Below are 19771 nucleotides of genomic sequence, written 5' to 3' on the forward strand. Positions count from 1 at the left end.
GAGATGATTGGAGTTGCTTAAGAATTATGATATCACTATATTGTACCATCCGGGAAAGGCCAATGTGGTGGCCGATGCTTTGAGCTGAAAGGTAGTGAGTATGGGGAGTTTGGCATGTATTCCAGTTGGGGAGAGACCTCTTGCAGTTGATGTTCAGGCCTTGGCCAATCGATTTGTGAGATTAGATATTTCGGAGCCCAGTCGGGTACTGGTGTGTGTGGTTTCTCGGTTTTCATTATATGATCGCATCAGAGAGCGCCAGTATGATGATCTGCATTTGCTTGTCCTTAAGGACAGAGTTCAACATGATGATGCTAGAGATGTGACCATCAGTGATGATGGGGTGTTGAGGATGCAGGGCCAGATTTGCGTGCCCAATGTGGATGGGCTTCGGGAGTTGATTCTGGAGGAGGCCCATAGCTCGCGGTATTCCATTCAGCTTGGTGCCGCGAAGATGTATCAGGATTTGAAGTAGAACTATTGGTGGAGAAGAATGAAGAAAGATATTATGGGATTTGTAGCTCGGTGTCTCAATTGTTAGCAGGTGAAATATGAGCATTAGAGACTGGGTGACTTGCTACAAAAGATGGATATTACTGAGTGGAAGTGGGAGAGAATCACTATGGACTTTGTTGTTGGACTTCTTCGGACTTTGAGGAAGTTCGATGCTATTTGGGTAATTGTGGATTGACTGACCAAGTCCGTGCACTTCATTCATGTGTGTACTACCTATTCTTCAGAGCATTTGGCAGGAATTTATATCCGAGAGATTGTTCGTTTGCATGGCGTTTCGGTTTCCATCATTTCAGATAGAGGTACTCGGTTTACTTTGCAGTTTTGGAGAGCCGTCAGAGAGAGTTGGGTACTCAAGTTGAGTTGAGCACAACGTTTCATCCTCAGACGGACGGGTAGTCCAAGTGCACTATTCAGATATTAGAGGACATGTTGCGTGCTTGTGTTATTGATTTCGAAGGGTCATGGGATGAGTTCCTACCACTTGCAGAGTTTGCTTATAACAACAGCTACCAGTCGAGTATTCAGATGGCTCCATATGAAGCTTTGTATGGGAGGCAGTGCAGCTCTCCAGTTGGTTGGTTCGAGCCCGATGAGGTCAAGCTATTGTGGACTGATTTGGTGCAGGATGCTTTGGAGAAGGTGAAGGTGATTCAGTAGAGGCTTCGTATAGCACAGTCGAGGCAAAAGAGTTATGCTGATAGGAAGGTTCGAGATGCTCCTCCATGGTTAGAGAGAAGGTTCTGTTGAAGGTTTCACCCATGAAGGGTGTTATGAGATTTGGGAAGAAAGGGAAATTGAGTCCTCGGTTCATTGGGCCTTTTGAGGTGCTTCGGAGGATTGGAGAGGTGACTTATGAGCTTGCTTTGCCACCCAGCTTGTCAAGTGTGCATCCGGTATTTCATGTTTCTATGCTCCGGAAGTATATCGGTGATTCATCTCATGTTTTGGACTTCAGCACGGTTCAGTTGGATGATGATTTGACCTTTGATGTGGAGCCAGTAGCTATTTTGGGTCGTCAGGTTTGAAAGTTGAGGTCAAAGGATATAGCTTCAGTGAAAGTGCAGTGGAGAGGTCGGCTCGTGGAGGAGGCTACCTGGGAGACCGAGCATGAGATGCAGAGTAGATATCCTCACCTATTCGAGGCTTCAGGTATGTTTCTTGACTCGTTCGAGGACGAACGTTTTCTAAGTTGGGGAGGATGTGACGACCTGGCCAGTCGTCTCATGAGTTACTACTCCTTTTCCCCCATTTCAGCTTCTTTATGCTTCGTTATCCGTGTTTTTGTGGTATCGGGTTGGGCGGAACGAGTCCGAAATGAGTTTGGTGAAGTTTGAGATACTTAGTCTCTTTTAAGAAGGCTTAAGTTGGAAAAGTCAACCGGATGTTGACTTATGTGTTAGAAGGCTCGGGAAGTGAGTTCTGATGGTTCGGTTAGCTTCGGGAGGCAATTTGTGATTTAGGAGTGCGATCAGAATGGGTTTTGGAGTTGTAGAGAAGATTTAGGCTTAAGTTGGCAATGGTTGATAGCGAGATTTTGATATAGGGGTCGGAATGGAATTCCGAGAGTGACAGTAGCTTTGTTGTATCATTTGGGATGTGTGCGCAAAATTTTAGGTCATTCAGACGAGATTTGATAGACTTTTTGATCGAAAGCATAATTTAAGAGCTCTTGGAGTTTGCATTCGCGAGAAGGGCTTTGCATTCGCGGAGGGCTGGGAAGTGGTCCATCGCGTTCGCGAGAAGGTCTTCGCGATCGCGTAGAGGACTTTGGGTCAGATGAGTTCAAGGTCAAGTGTTCATCACGTTCGCGGAAGGGTGAGCACATTCGCGAAGGGTAAGGTAGAGGAAACATCGCGTTTGCAATGGTCATGTCTCATTCGCATAGAGGAAAAGTTGGTCAAAGTAAGTTTGTGCTTCGCGAACGCGTCGCGTTCGCGAAGAGGAAAATATGCCTGGGCAGAAATGTTTTTATACTAGTTTTGTCCGCGAGGATTGGGTTTATTTCCTCCATAGTTGGCCATTTTGGGAGATTTTTGAAGGAGATTGAAGAGGGATTCAAGGGGAATTGTTGGGAGGTAAGATTCTTGGACTAAAAACTCGATTATTATGTGAATTCCACCTAGAAAATCATGAAAGCTAAGCCTAAAATTGAAGGGCTTGAGAAATTGGACTTTTAATTTGGGATTTAGAGGACCATTTGGGGTCGGATTTGGGAACTTTTGATATGTATGAACTCGTGGGGAGATAAGGAATCTATTGATGTGAAAATTTTTGAGTTTCGAGAAGTGGGCCCGGGGGTCGGGTTTTGGTAATTTCAGGATTTGTGCCCTTTATTGATTGTTTTCGCTTGGACTTCGTTCCCTTAGCGTATTTTGATGTACTCGTTCTGATTTTGGATAGATTCGATGCGCATGGAGGCTTATTTGAGGGGCAAAGGTTTCGCGAGCTAGAGATTTAGCCGGTCTGAGGTGAGTAATGATTGTAAATGATGTTCTGAGTGTTTGAAACCCCGGATTGCACATCGTAGTGCTATATTGAGGTAAGACACATGCTTGATGACGAGCGTGGGATCGTGCACTATTGGGGATTGTGACTTGGTCCATCCCAGTTGATGATTTTACCGCGTATTTGATTGAAAATTATTTGCTATTGTCATTATTTGGGCTGAATGCCATATTTGGGTTCAGTGCCAACTATTTGAACCCTTCGGGGATTTTCATTGATATTTTCTCACTATTTTGACTTTATACTTGAACTCAGTCATGTTAGTTTCCACTGTTTTACTACTCATCCATGTTTACTCAGTTTTAATACTGAAATGATATTTTAAATGATGTTTGGGCTGAGAAACAATGTTTTACTATTGCCCGAGAGGCTTGTGATGATTTTTTACTGAGTAGGGCCGAGGGCCTACGTTGTGAGGAAACACTGAAATTGATATGAGGCCGAGGGCCTGAGATATGTATGCCACGAGGTGGCTTGATTGATATGAGGCCAAAGGCCTAGTTTGATGCCACGAGATGACTTGTTATTGCGCTTGGGCCATAAGGGGCCCCTCCAGGAGTCTGCACACCCCCAGTGAGCGCGAGTACCCATTGTGACGTGAGATTGAGCCCGAGGGGCTGGTATTGTTCTGAGATATTGTCCGAGGGGCGGATTTGTTGATACTGTGCCAGAGGGGCGAACTTCTATTTGTTTACTCTACCTTAATTACCCATCAATTACTTGTTTACTTGTTGAAGGAGGATTTACTTGACTTTCTACTATTTTTCTGCGTTTAAATGGTTTTACTGCTTCATTATAGAATGCCTTGTGCCTTACGTGTTTTCTTACTTTCAGTCGTTATTTACATTTGTTACTCACTGAGTTGGAGTACTCACTTTACTCCCTGCACCCCTCTATGCAGATTCAGGCGTAGCTGGTATCGCTCTCGAGTGCTGATCCCTCCAGTTTCAGGCGAGCGTTCGGAGACTACTAGGTAGTTGTTGACGTGCGCAGCCCCGTGTCTCTACTCTTTTATCATTTCTATTTTCCTTCAAACATTTGTACTAGATTATGGATTTAGCAGACTTGTATTATAGCCTATAGACGCTCATGACTTGTGACACCCCGGTTAGGGTTGTGTCGGGTGTATTTCTGCATTTTATCGATATTTTCCGCTATTTAGTACATTTAAATCGTGGTTAGACTATTTTTATATTTATTAACTGTTTTAAAAGTGAATTGGATTTAACTGACTGACCTTGTTTTCACGAGAGGCGCCATTGCGATCGAGTTCGGGGTTAGGGATGTGACAGTTTCATACCCAAAATCGCGGCCAAATTCCAAAAATACCATTTCTAGGTCTTTCTATCAAAACCCCAAATTTCTACCATATTTCATGCTCAAATGCATACATAATCAATGTATTTAACTCAAAATAGGTGGGGATATCTTACCTTGTTGTTGATGATGAAAACCCCTATTGAAACCCTCCATGAATCGCCCAAGCCAAGAGAAAGATGAAAGAAAATGGCCAAATCCCTACTTTAAAACAACCCAGTGCCTCTAGCACTTTCCACACCTGCGGTTTCTTGACCGCTTCTGCGGTCTCGCAAGTGCGAACTAAACGCCGCTTCTGCGGTCCAGGGCTCCCAGCCCATTCCGCTTCTGTGTCCTCTCCTCTGCAGATGCGGTCCTAGCCTAGCCATCCTTGTCCGCTTCTGCGGTACGAAGGTCGCTTCTGCCTGTGAGATACCAGCAACCAGCAACTTCAGCCCTTTCCTAAATTCCATTTTCGATCCATTAACCACCGAAATCCACCCGAGACCCCCAGGACCCCAACCAACCATACCAACCAGTCCCAAAACACATTACGGACTTGCTCGAGGACTCAAATCATATCAAACAACGCTAAAATCACAAAGCAACCTCCAATCCAAGCTTAATGAGCTTTAGAAATTCAAACTTCTACATTCGATGACGAAACCTATCAAATCACGTCCGATTGACCTCAAATTTTGTACACAAGTCATATTTGACATAACGTGCCTACTCCAATTTTCGAAATCGGATTCCGAACCCGATATCAAAAAGTCCACTTCCGGTCAAACTTCTCAAAAACTTTCAAGTTTCTATCTTTAGCCAAATGACTCCAAAATGACCTACGTACCTCCGAATTCACTTCCGATCGTGCTCCCAGCTCCAGAATTACTATATGGAGCTACTCCCAGACTCGGACCCAAACGTACATCGATAAAACTGAAATGCACTTCAATCCAAACTTATGAGATTCTTCCAAAAATGCTAACTTCCACAATAGGCGCCAAAACGTTCTCGGGTCTTCCAAAACTCAATCCGGACATATGCCCAAGTCCAAAATCATCATACGAACCTCCTGGAACCTTCGAATCCCGATTCCAAGGTCGTTTACTCAAAAATCCAATCTTAGCTAATTCTTTCAACTTAAAGCTTCCGAAATGAGAATTCTCTTCCAAAATCAACTCCGAACTTCCCGGAATTCAATTCCGACCGTGAGTACAAGTCATAACACTTGAAGTGAAGCTGCTCATGGCCTCAAACTGTTGAACGATGCACTAGAGCTCAAAACGACCGGTTGGGTCGTTATATTCTCTCCCATTTAAACATATGTTCGTCCTCGAGCGTGCTAAGAACTGCGTTGGAGTTGCCCGAAATCACCGTTTAACACCTCGAGCACCTAACCGTGCTACCATAACTCAGATGGGCACCCTAGCTCGATCAATATGGAGATACCCTTTTTCACTTAGGCAAAATAAGCCTTAGAGCCCAATTCCAACATCCGGAATTCTCTGCCAGGCCTGTTCCAACATACGCTCGCCGAATCAATAACTACATGCAACACTAAAACATGATTGCATACCTTAGCTAAATTCACACCTTGCACCACTTTACTCACAGGACCACAATACATTCTCTGATCTATTTAATCGAAATTCCATGAATCTGATGCTCCCATTGTACCTCATGATATACATAGGTCTTACTTTAACTCTTACAATACCGCCACGACGGAAGAGATGTGTAGAAATTCATAACCAACTGTTGAATTAACAAATCATTGAGTCTATACTCCTGACAAGAACCATCACCTCATTCTGAACCAAATAATGGTCTTAAACTCTTAATATACTTCATATAATCAGATTGCACTGATCCTAAATCCAATGATCTCGTCTCACCCAGTACGAACTGCTCAGGCAATAAGCCACCCCGAACATGATCAAAAGTCTCATATGATGCAACAATGTGCCAATAGGCTTCCAATTCAAATGCAATACAAAAGGAAAATGAACTCTAGAAGGGACTACTCAACTCACGCTACTAATATGGACTTTCCTCGAAAAATGGAAAACAAGACACACAAAAAATAGAATACAGAAGACTATACTCAACATTACACTGTTACGGCGTGCAACCCGATCCAAATAACATACCGATGGCGGCGTGCTACCCGATCCACACATAGAATTCACAAAAGGAGATATACATCGAGCTAAATACTCATTACAACAAAATATTGAATATCGGTCACAAGAATGCTAAGTGCATAATACCATCCTTGGGGAGACATATAGTGCTATAGGCTACAAAACCCAAGCACAACTGAGGTGCGATATACGATCTAAATCTCGATAGCCATCCTGCTCATATAACATCATCTCTACGCGGAACCTCAACATATAAAAAATTTACCAAGCCGTCTCACAACTCATACGGCACAATATATCATTACATGAAATTGCTTTCGACGAAATAGTACCCCGACTACTTGTCCAAAGGAGCACATTGCTGAAATGAACATATCTGGCCTGATATAGATCCCCTATTAACATTTAAATCCATTCACAGCCCCAAGCTGATTCTGATCGCACTGAACTAGGCTAATAACCTTTCAAATGTCCATTATAACTCCCTTTTTCTCATAACACACGAGAACTACTATCATGACCGAAGTAAACCTCCACAGTCAACAACCCAATAAACCGAGTGCCCTTCAGGCATCAATTCTCAATTTGACGGCATCACTATAATCTTTATACTTGGTTTAACTCTTCAATCAATCATGTGACTACATGCCACACTTATATAACCTTCCTGTGGGGCACGCTCCCACAACCTTCCGTAACAGATGAAAGGTCTGTACATCCAAACCATCGACCGCACTAACGCAGAAAAGCGATCAAGAATCCTTAACCAGGATGCAAAGCCTTTTTCATAAAGCACCGATCTCAGGTGACGCTGAAGACAATACCAACTTAGTTTAAATATCGAAACTCCTTTCCTGTTCATTCGAGCTCGTGACATCCTTGTCAACACCGAACTGCAACCTTGATCCTCACTTCAAATTCCATACCACTCACTGCACCCAATATGCCGATCTACGATAGAACACGATTTTTATCATAACTCCGGAACCACTAATAGATTAACACTTCATCATATACAAACTTTTCACTTAACTCACTTCAGGAGAACCATAGCAACACACAGGTGAATTCTCATAACCGTAGAATATGCAAAATCTCTAAGTTGTGGACTAAGCCACCATAGCTCTTCCGGGATCCGCCTACACATAACATGCCATAACAATAGAATACTTCTCAATAACATCAATTACGGCGGCTGATAAGCCTCACACGTACTGTCACAAATCACTTGCATAACTTGATCACGCTGCAGGAACTGATCACTACCACCAACATGCCAATTCAACTATGGCTAACCAATCTATCTTCTTCCAATTTATCCTTGGTTGCCTTAGAAATAACTCCATTCGACACATAACACACTCCATTCGTACTCATCCCGAGTGACCTTGAATTGCGAGACCATACCGTCTTAAATCCCACGAACCATTTCATACCTCCCAAATGCTACACTGCAAGTCAAAACATCATAGAACATTTTGGGCCTCTTCTCATAAGCTGCTACAAAGCTTGATTCTTAACCGTACTTATAGGCTTGAAATCATTAGGCACCACACTTTACCCCTATGAATCCACTAGGACCGTTGTTGAGAGCCACCCGCTCTGACTTGGCCCCGAATATAATCAACTCCATGAATCTTTTAGCACATGAACACCCTTTTGATGAAGCACCCGACAGAATCACATCCCTTGAAACCCGCATCTATACAAGGCATAATTCCTGAATCCTTTCCCAAGTCTGAACATGAGCCAATAAGGCCAACCATAGAACACCTTTAACAATTCCTTTGCTCAAATCACCTCTTATGTTACTCTCCCTTAGCTGAAGTAACCCATCAATATGCTAATAACCAGAAATCTCATAATAGACGACCATGCAATCCAACCGTGGGTGGTGGGACTCTCCCACTTAGCTTGAGGCCACAATTACACAACTCTGGAACCCACCAAGGTTCTTTATGTCTTATTGACATGACTTTGCGCAATCAATCCGCCAGATTTCTTGAAATCTTTCCGCTAATATTTCATGAATACTCTGAATCTCTAGCAATATTCACATATTCGACCTCCTACCGGATAGCTAGCAAAATCCTTCGCTGAAGCCTCACCAATCACGCGACCGCTAACCTGCTCACAGGGAATAACCCACCTGTGGAAATCACTTCCTGACATCTTCCAACGCTGCTGCACGGGGTACAATCACTACGACATCAATAACCCATCCTAAGTTCGGGCTCACTCTCTAGCTGCACATCAACTTAAAGTTATGTTGTATCCTTCTTCACTTCCAGCATCTCCTTCCCGTTATATAAAATCTCATACCGCATAATAGCCCATACTTCAATTTAAATCCGTAGACCCCAATCATCAATCACTAAAATTCCCTAATCATTCCAAACTCTCCTTAAAGGTGCGTAGTCATCCTACCACAAAACCCACATGCAACTCCGCCACTCTCCCACTTTAGCGGAACTCACCCTTTTAATCGACTACTCGACCTTTGCTTTTTATAACTGGTCTTCTAGAAATTTTAACCACCGCTTGACACTCCCCACATGTTCTTTTCTCATCCTTCGCTGCTCAGTTGTTGCCTTAAATAAAATTCATCTTTGTAACACTTGAACCACAAATTGCTACTAACTTTAAACATTTTCGAAGATCATCGATCTCGAACCGTCAATATTAGAAACACCGATTCAATCCTGATCCACCACACATCGCGATCTCTGACAATCGCCTCTCCATTATTATTTCACACTATCCCGCCCCAAAGGCGAATTGAAGAAAGCCATAACACCGGCGATCTCATATATTCAATCGAGGACGACAATACCACATCACAGATGGAAATTCCACCATGCTCAAAAATACCAAGCCTCGTTACTCCATCAACCCCAATCTGAACATCCTTAGCCCATTTGCCTTTCCCCCGCCGGGAATAAAATTTCGAATCTCTAAATCATGCACTAAGTAAACCTCCATTCAAGTCATTCACTGCCCCGACACGTAGGCAAGTATCCTACCATCACATTAATACTACGCCGATAATCGTTCATAAGCATCATGTAGAGTTGTTCCTAGCCTCAGAGCTCTCATAAGTACAACTACTGAGCTGAAACGAAAAAATATCCTTCCACAAGGCGACGACAATAGTCAAATCAACTACACCGGGAGAAGCATCCCGTACCACCTCTGTAGTACCTTTAAAATTTCTCAATTCCTGATTTATAATAAATGCTCCACATCGCATAAGATTGAATAGGAAGGAAATAAAGGCATAAGCCTCAAAGGAATCAAACCGCACGATGAGTAATCAAGAAGGGAAGTACTCCTAACAGCCCTGTATCCTCCCGAAGATAAGTACAAATATCTCTGTATCGATCCGCGAGACTCTACTAGACTTGCTCATGACTCATGATACCTAAGGGAACCTAGTGCTCTAATACCATGTGGTCACGACCCAAAATCCACTAAGGGTCGTGATGGTGCCGGACACCACTGTCAGTCAAGCCAACCACAAATTTACTAGCAATTTCTCATTTTAATTATTTTGAAATCATTTCCTTTAAACAAATAAATAATAAATAATAAACTCCGCTGGATAAATGAGGATATCTTTACAAATTTAACTATTGAAAAATCCCGTGATCATCCCAGAAACCGGTGTCACAAGTACATGAGGATTTACTAGGGAACGAAATAAAATACAGTAACTGTCCGGAATACAAGTGGACAGAAAGGAAAATACAATACAATACTCCGAAGGAGACTTTGCTGGCTGCGGGTCATCTCGATAAATATAACTCACCTAACTCTCCGTATCAACCATGCCGCTATGCCACTAAGCCACTAGCCACATATGAACCTGTGCAACAAAAATGCACAGCAAGTGTAGTATGAGTACGAAAACAACGTGTACCCAATGAGTATCCCGTCTAATCTCGAAGAAGTAGAGACGAGAGGTCGACTTCGACACTTACTAGTGGTCCAATAATAATATATTATTAATGCGAGTAATCATGGATTTATTAAGGACGACAGTAATTTCAAATAAGCCACAAACAGGTAAAAGTTCCTTTTTGTATTAAGAATTATCCGGATTCAATATCTATTAATTTTCAATTATTTCAAGTCGGGGAGAGCAAATATCAATATCAATAAATCCCAAGGTAAACAATACAAGCATGCGCAAATCATGCCGAGGACGTACAACCCGATCCAACAATATTTAAATTGTGCACTGCCAGAGGGTCGAATGGCGCGAACCATAGATGCATCTATTTAATCTACCGAGGGTTCGGCCCGTTCCAAAATTAAACGCATACAGACAGTCAATCAAGAAGTCAACAGGGAATAATTATCCAAAGAAACGACAATTCTCTTTTAAAGATTTTTGAAAATGAAGTTTAAATATTTTCAGAAGTTCATTTACTACTCCGATATAATTTAAGCAATTTCAAACTGTCAACAGGGTTACAAATATTCCAAGTACAACATGTTTTTGGGTCCTAGACTACCCGAACATTATAGTAGCTACGCACTGACTCTCATCACCTTATGCGTACGTAGCTCCCACAAATAGGAGCACATAACCAATTAACTCACCTATGGGGACAATTCCCTCTTACAACGTTAAAAAGGAGACTCACCTCGCTCCGAAGATCCATAATCGGCATTCCACGCTCTTCTGAAGACTCGAATCGATGTACAAAGCTCCAAAGCTAGCCAATAATAATACAAATCCATTAATATATGCTCAATTACCCCTAATGATCCAATTTATAACAATTCCTAATTGTTGATACTCAATTTTTCTTTATGTATTTTTATATACAAAATACTTTCAAAATAGCATGTACATAGATATATAAGCATGCCCAAGAGTTTTGGTATTTTTTCCTAATTTTTAAGATTTTAAAATCAATTTATTGTCTATTTTTAGCAGTACAAAATCCAATAATTATTCCCAAGATTATTATTTTGGTGAATAACTTATTTTATTCTCATATTTACACCAAATATAATTAAGTTAATTTTTGTATATTTTTTTACAAATCTATTTGGTATTTTTTAAGCTAAATTGCATGTAATTGCAATTATAGCCTATTTCATGATTAGTAGCATTTTATAATTATAAAATTATTTCCAGTATTTTTAAATTAATATTTACATAGTATTTGTTGTTAAATTAATATTTATATAGTATTTGTTGGCTCAGTATTTTTAATTTACTTTTAAAATTATTATTATTATTTTTATAAAATAAAAAGGGGAAATAGGCTATTTAACACTTAGCACATTTCTATTTCAATTACAGCCCTTTTACCTTTCAATTTTGGCCCTCAATTTGACCCAATTCCGCCCCCAAATTAAACCAGCCCAATTCCCAAATTACCCGACACTTGACCCGATTAAAAAAACCCACCCGGCTCCCCTTTGATCCAGGCCATTGATCATTTTGATCAACGACCGTAATTCACTCTTTCCTTTTTTTCCCAAACCCCCTTGACCTAATTCATTTCACCTGAGACGCCACCTTTGAACCCCTTCATCTCTCAAATCCTCTCGAGCCTCTCCCAAACCCTAATCGTCTCCCACCTTATCTCACCATGTTTCCACCGGAATCCATGGCGTCTCCGGCCATGGATGGTCTGTACTCATCCTTTCTCACCATCAGACCTAAACTATTCAAGGTTTTGAAGCACGACTTCAATGGCTCTCTTCTCAAATCTGTAGATCTATGGCTTCTCCGGCAATTACCCCGGCATGTTCAAGCAATATAAGTCTTTTCGACTCAGGATCTGACTTTCCTCAAGACCTTTCTCATTTCTAGGGTTTTCCTTACAACTCTAAGCCATCTTTTTTTTGGCAATCCTCTAGGCAAGCGCCTAGGGCTATGTTTTATTAATATAAAGAAAATTAAAAACAAATTACATTGTCAGGTGGTCTTAATCTATGAGAGTGATAAAACTTGAAAATTACATTAACCTTATTACCAATATTGAGTAGTAGATTCAACATTGATATCACACGATGATTACTACCTACACTAGTCATGAAAAAACTAATAAAGCCAATGTTCTTGTCATGCTTTGATTTCTCTTGCTGCTGCTCCCAACTCCATATCCAAGTATAGTTCTTGTATCTGTATTTTCTCCATATTTGCTCTATCATGCTTGTGCATGTAACCTTTACTTCCTCAAGGGAATGAGCACATAGTGCTAATACCACCCATAGAGGTCGTAATAAGTGACACGACATGATTACAGTAATGTTCCTGTATTTGAACTTGATCTGCATTATAAACTTCCTGCATTCGTAGTCATCTGCATAGGTAATAACTGCCCAGATTTACATCAATACCCTGCTGTCAGTGCTCTTTTGCAAGCCCATTTCTTGCATGTTTATCGTTTGAAAATCTGCATGTTGTCCTTGCATTTGTTCCTTACCATTCATACTTGATAATCCTGTTGGCCTTTTGCAAAACTGAAGTGGAAAGATTCTTGTATAAATGAATTGTTAACCTCCATTCTATGTCTCAATCCCAACTCCTCATATAGCCTTGTTTTTACTTGCCTATAGTACATGCTGCTGCTGCTGTGCATTATCACGACACATACAAACTCAGTCCTGCTGACTCCTCCTTTATACTCGTTGTCCCTTTGCATTGTCCAGTTGCTGTTATTTATTTCTTTTGCACGTGCATTCCTGCTGCTTTGAAAATGTAGTGTCCACAGCCCTGGTTCATACTTTAAGTGTACATAAAAATCCACCCAAAGTTGTACTTTTTGAGTCCCAAAAAGCTCCATGTGGATTATATTTATTGGTAATGGCATGCACGCTTCACTGCCTTTGCTCCTAGGTGCAAATGTTAGCGACCCAACAGCTCTCACATGCTGCAACATGCTGTGCCTGCGTTTATGCATTCCAATGTCACCATGGATTATGTCCCCCATGCATGTATGCGTTTTGCCCAGCAAGCTCAACCATTTGCACCCACGCCTGCCTTGGCATTTCCAATATTGTCCATTTGATCTCTTCTTTCGTGACTTAGTCCCTTCAAAGTCCCAAGATAAAGTGGTTCTGCCTATTGTTTTTCTCCAGATCTCTCATTAATTTGAGGATGTCTGTAGTACTATGCATCATGCGTGCATATGGTTCCAAATGACACGCTTGGAATAAAGAAAGATAAAGCTGTGAAGCCCACGATACTGCGTGCAATGTATTAAAAATACAGACGAAGCCCAGTACTTAATTTGCCCATGATGCATCGTGCATTGTAATAAACTACAGGCGTGCGTTGTAATCCCCATGCTCATGCCTTCTTGCTTCCTTCAAAAGTGACGCTCACCCCTTGCGATGATGAAGCATGCGTGCATTTAAAGGAGCTACTCCTCGTGGGCTGCAATGTTGAACAGCTAGCTCCAGCAGAAGTTGTAACAAGCAGCATACGTTGCAAGAGGTCCCAAAAAGAATGCTTTAAATAAAAGGTTGTGAGGCATTCTTTGAACATATGAATGTGGAAACCCAACGCCTCTTCTTTTTGGAACTTCATGCACGCTTATATGCCTTTTGATAGCCTCAAGAGCTCCTCTTTAGTATTGAATCTGTAGCTTCCCAAGTATGCAGGCGTGCATATGCTCCAATTAAACAGGCGTGCAATAAACAAAATAAAAAGCTGTGAATGTTTGCTTAGCTTTTCCTCGAAAACACGAGTTATCCACCACGCTGGTTGTTGAGCCCTTGTGTGTATAAACTTCTCTAGCTTAGTCGTTTGTTTGTAGCATTCAGAACGTGAGCTTCCAGCTTTTGTCGAGCTTTTGGTTTGTCTTATGTTTCCAACACGCATGCTGATGTTTGTTCCACTCGTTTGACCAGTTCTCGAGTGCCCTTAATCTTCCAGCATTAAACAATTATAAACCTGCAAATCCTCGAAATTCCCTAGCATGCTGGTGCAAACTCCAAACGAATTGGCATCTATTTCTGTCCAGAACTTGACATGCCCATCATGTTTTCCATGCTCCCATTTTGAGGAGAATCGCATGCTCTCCATAACACTACATGGAAGTCTCGATCCATCCCATTTTTCTTTAAACCCTTTGCACCTGTTTTAATGTCCTCCCAGTGGATTGAATGCTTTTCCTTTTTTTTTGTTTCTTATATCCTGTCCACCTTCACCCTTAGACTTGGACATTGCAGCTTATCTTCATTAACTAACCTCTTTCCCTGTGCATCTAGATGCCAGAATTTTTGGCATTCTATTTCTCCATGATTTAAGCATAATTAGCCAAGTGATCTGCCAGCTTGTTGCCCTCCCTATGAATATGAGTAACTTTGTAATTGCCCTCATTCATTAGTTGCATCATTTCCTCTACCTTCTCAGATATGATCCATGGTGGTTTCCAGATCCCATCCATTATCTTTTTTAATAACATTAAGTCAGTTTGAAGCCATATATGAGAGTATTGTTGAAAACTGCAGAACCTTAGAGCTTCTACCATGGCCTTCGCTTCAGCTACTATGTTTGTTGTCTCCTCAATCTCCTTCCCTACTGACTTGACTATGTCACAATTTTCATTTCTTATACAAAAACCTATTGAGCTCCTGCCTGGATTTCCCCTCGATGCACCATCCGTATTAACTTTTAGCCATCCTGCACTTGGAAATTCCCACATGACTTTGGTAACCTTAAGTTTAGGAGTGAAATTTTCCATCATAGCTAATAGATCTTTCCATTTGTGAGGTACCATGTCCATCCCGGGCTTTCTCACTTTCACCAATGCCTGCATATTTGATGAAACCTGATAAATCACCCTGCTAGTTGTCATAGCATCACCATACTTCATACTATTTCTTCTTTTCTAGAGTTCCCAGACTACACATGAGGGGAGTGCTTGCATTACTAGTTTGAGCCTTAAGCACACATTTGTAGTCCAACATTTTGTGATTGCTTGGTGCAATGTTAATTCCTCCATAGCTATTCCTGCCCTCGATAGAAAATACTTCCAAGTTGTCTTTGCAGTTTCTGATCTAAAAAACAAGTGCTGAAGAGATTCCTCACCAGGCTTTACACAACACCAACATTTTGATGGCATGCAGTAGCCTACCCTTTTCATGAAATCATCTAAAGGTAACTTTGCTTTCCATACTTTCCACATGAAAAATGCTATTTTAAAAGGCAGTCCCTTTACCCAAATCATCCTATAAGCTGTTCTTGATTCGTCTCTTCTTCTCGTATAATCCCATGCTGACTTAACACTGAAATATCCTCTTATTTCCAGCATCCAAAAAAGCATGTCAAGAACCTGCTGAGGTGAATGTGGTTTGATTTTCTCCATAATGTGTACTGCTAAGTCTTCAGGAAGCAGTTCAAATAGCCTATCCACATCCCACTCACTATCTAAGGTAACATCATATACATTATGTACAGTTTCATCAATGCCAAAGTCCCGAGGAACTAAAAAATATAGTGCCCCAAGACCTGTCCAGTTTTCAAACCAAAATAGTGAGGATCCCCTTTTTGTTTGCCAAATGATTTGATGTTCAATCAAATCTCTGCATTCAAACATTTTCTCCAAATGTGAGACCTCTTTTTCCATGGAACAATTATAGAATTCAATTTTTTACAGTATTTCTGACATACGAAAGAGCTCCATAGGCTTGGTTTTATTCTGAAATTCCACCACAACTTGCTGAATAATGCCTTTGCTACATCATGTAGTGACCTGAAACCTATTCCTCCTTCCTCAACTGGCATGCATAAGGTATTCCATGAAGCCCAATGCCTACTAGTTCCTCCTACAGAGCTGCTCCAGAAAAACTGAGCAAACAATTTGTGCAACCTATTTATCACATAATTTGGAGGGTTTACAGCTGATAATAGATGCATAGGCATGCTTTGCAGTACATGGGATATGAGAACTGCCCTGCCCCTACTGATAATAACTTACCCTGCCATGATTGCAGTTTGTCCATTACCTTAGTAATTAGGGGCTGATAGTATTCCAGCTTTCTCCTTGCATAAAATATAGGACAACCTAGATATATGATAGGAAAATCATTCCTATGAATGCCTGTGATCCTTTCCACCTTGCTGACCACTTCCATGTCTGTTAAATGATGCAGGTACACAGCTGATTTGGTCTTGTTAACAAGCTGCCCAGATGCAACTTCATATGCATTCAACACTTGCATAATCAGCATCAGAGATGTTTCATCTGAGGATGAGAAAATAATCATGTCATCTGCATATGCCAAATGATTGATCTTTGGACTCCAATTTGGCATCCCAAATCCACAAAAATATAGGTTAGTATGTAGTGCATTGAGACCCCTAGATAATGCTTCTGCTGCCAAGATAAACAAAGTTGGAGATACAGGATCACCTTGTTTTACTCCCCTTGAGGACTTAAAGAACCCATGAGCTTGACCATTGATTAAAATAGAATACCAATTGTTTGAGACTAATCCAAAGACAATCCCTATCAACCTTTCTGTGAATCCCATCTTTCTTAGTACCTTGGTTAGGAATAGCCAAGATAATCTATCATAAGCTTTGGTCATATCTAGCTTCAGGATGACATTAGGTACAACCTTAATTCTAAGCCTAATGTCAATCACTATCTCCTGAGTTAGAAGGATATTTTCTGCTATATTTCTACCCTTAACAAAACCTGACTGTTCCTCCGATATCAGACTTGGGAGAAATTTCACTAGCCTTTCATGTACCACCCTCGATATAACCTTATTTGAAAAGTTACCGAGGCTTATTGGTCTTAAATCAGAAAGGTGGTAACTTCTTTTTTCTTTGGTAGCAAAACTAGGTTGGTGTGTGTTACACACTTGGGTAGCTCATGACCATTGAAAAAAGCCCTCACCATGTCGTACAGGTCATTCCCTATTATGTCCCAACAAGAATGATAGAATTTGCCTGTCATACCATCTGGCCCCCCAACACTATCACCATTAAGTCCAAGTACTGCCACTTTAACCTCCTCTTTTGTTGGCTGCTTAATCATTCTACATTCTGCTCAGTGTTAGTCAGATTAGGAACATGCTCTACGATATCAAATGATGAAGGAGTAGCTGCTTCTGTGAACTGTTCCTCGTAGAATTTGATAGCCTCTTCTGCAATTTCTTGTTCTTCTTCAATCCAGGTTCCTCCACTATTTTGAATTCTGTTAAGCTGAAGTCTCTTCCTCCTACCTCTCACTTGTGCGTGGAAGAACTTAGTGTTCCTATCCCCTTCCTTGAACCAAGTTATGCTTGCCTTTTGTTGCCAATATTTCTCCTATAGTGCAAGACATTTGATCAATTCTGCCTGAACCTTTTGTAGCCTTTCCCTGTTCATCCCTGTAGGATTTGCTTCAAATTCTGCTTCATGAACCATCACTACCTCCTCCATGCTTGCTATCTTTTGGAAAATATCTCCAAATGTAGCCTTACTCCACAATGAAAGGGCCTTCTTTAATTTTTTTAACTTGTGATTAAAAAGAATATAAGGATTTGCACTGAAATCAGCTGTCCAATTCTCTTTCACGACATCTTTAAAAGTTGCATGTTCCACCCAAAAATTCAACAACTTAAAAGGCTTTTTTATTGGTGGAGTCTCAATATCACACTTCAGATACATTGGACTATGATCGGAACCAATCTTTGACAAATGTTGCACCTCTATTCCTGTAAATATTTGTTGGAACTCAACATTGGGCAAGCATCTGTCTAGCCTTTTGAATATATAGTCTTCCTCAGCTCTCCCATTCCACCATGTAAATACGCTGCCTTTAAATCCAAGGTCGAAGAGATTGCAAGTGTTGACGCAGTATCGAAAATCATCAATTTCATACAATGACACAGGTAACCCACCAAACTTCTCTTCTTCATCCCATATTACATTGAAATCACTTCCTACAAGCCATGGTGCATCCATATCCCTTGCCATTGCATATAATGAATCCCATAATTCTATCCTCTCAATTGCATCACATTTAGCATATATCAATGTTAGGACAAACTCCACATGCGATTCAGTATGAAACAATCGTAGTGTTAATTGTTGCACCATATTGTACATAACAGTTACCTCAAATACCTCATCTATGAAAGCCCAGATCTTGTTTGAAACATTTGAAATTGCCTGTGCAAGTCCTATCTTGTTTCTGTACCTTTCCAGTTTTTTTGCTTGTTGCTTTGGCTCCATTAATCCTACAAATTCATAGTGATTTTGCCTGTGCATTTTTGTCAACCTTTCAAAGGCCTGCTGTGTGTTGACTGACCTTATATTCTAAATGAGAGCATTCATCACTGATTGTTGGATTTAGTTAGCATTCTCCTTGTGTGCACCCCAGCTTTTGGGGCTGCAAAATTATATTTTTGTTGCTTTTTCTTACCTTTTGCTGCTGATTTTGCCTTTTCCACTTGCGTAGGTGATAAGTCACCTTGCCTTGCAACATTCATAAGGTGTTGGGTAGTTGATTCTTGATCCATGTCGTATCCTGATCGACCAGGTTCTTCTCCTTCTTCATTGTCTTCCTTCCCTCCTGATGTAGCTCCAAATGCATTCTTTTTAGGGACCAAGGCCTTCTCTTCTCCTTTTTTAACATCTGCAACTGCTTTTTCTCCAATGTAACAGTAACATTTACTATTTCTGTTTTTTGTTTTAGCTGTTTCTCCTTCTCTGTTGTGTTGTGTCCTTGTGGGTCTTCTTGTGATTTCTGAAGTTTATCATCTTCTGTTCCTCCAGGATCATTTGTCTCTGGGCCTCTTCCTTCATAGTTTCCAATTTCTGTGACTTCTACTATGTGATTATTATTGTTGTGCTCAATATTTTCTGATCCTCCCTTTATTAAAAAATTACCAGTTGTATTGTTATCATTGGCATGGGGCTCTCCATTTACACTTTGCTCATCTTCTTCTTTATCCTTCTCATTTGGTTCCTCATCAGCTTGTGCTCCTAGTAGTACTTCGTTCTCCTCTGAATCGTATTCCCTTTGTGCATCCCATAGCCTGCCTCCATAGCCTTGCACTCTTTCTTTAAATGTAGAAGATTTTGACCCTTCTGCTTGAGAATTTGGAGTTTTATTAAGTTCCTTGTTCACTAATGTATCTTGTGATGGGATTTCCTAGCATGGTGTATTGATCTTGACTATTCCATCTCATGTTTTATCCTTGAAACTTCTTTCTACCCATTGTGCAGCATCGTTTTTTGCTTTTGATGCCTCCTTTCCATTGACTAGACCATTAGTCGAACCAATCCCCGATGATTTAAGATGAAAAGCTTGTGCTGCTGGATTTAGCTTTCCCTCATT

The 19771-nt window shown here is 40.9% G+C and overlaps 1 protein-coding gene across 1 annotated transcript; it reads right to left on the minus strand.

Annotated features, from left to right (window-relative positions):
• Window positions 1-17478: 17478 nt before the first annotated feature.
• Window positions 17479-18699, minus strand: LOC142162383 (uncharacterized). The gene is made up of 2 exons (XM_075218731.1): window positions 17791-18699; window positions 17479-17733 (listed from the first exon to the last, which is right to left on the minus strand). Exons 1-2 carry the CDS (start codon window positions 18697-18699, stop codon window positions 17479-17481), a joined length of 1164 nt encoding a protein of 387 aa, XP_075074832.1.
• Between the last annotated feature and the right edge of the window lie 1072 nt (window positions 18700-19771).

This window comes from Nicotiana tabacum, chromosome 7, assembly GCF_000715075.1.
Source record: "Nicotiana tabacum cultivar K326 chromosome 7, ASM71507v2, whole genome shotgun sequence".
Classification (NCBI taxonomy): Eukaryota; Viridiplantae; Streptophyta; class Magnoliopsida; order Solanales; family Solanaceae; genus Nicotiana; species Nicotiana tabacum.

Coding starts and splice junctions, on each gene's coding strand:
- LOC142162383 (XM_075218731.1), bottom strand. CDS start 18,699: ATGCACAGGCAAAATCACTATGAATTTGTAGGATTAATGGAGCCAAAG. Junction 17,734..17,790: donor ACAGGGAAAGGCTACAAAAG/GTTCAGGCAGAA, acceptor TGGCAACAAAAG/GCAAGCATAACTTGGTTCAA.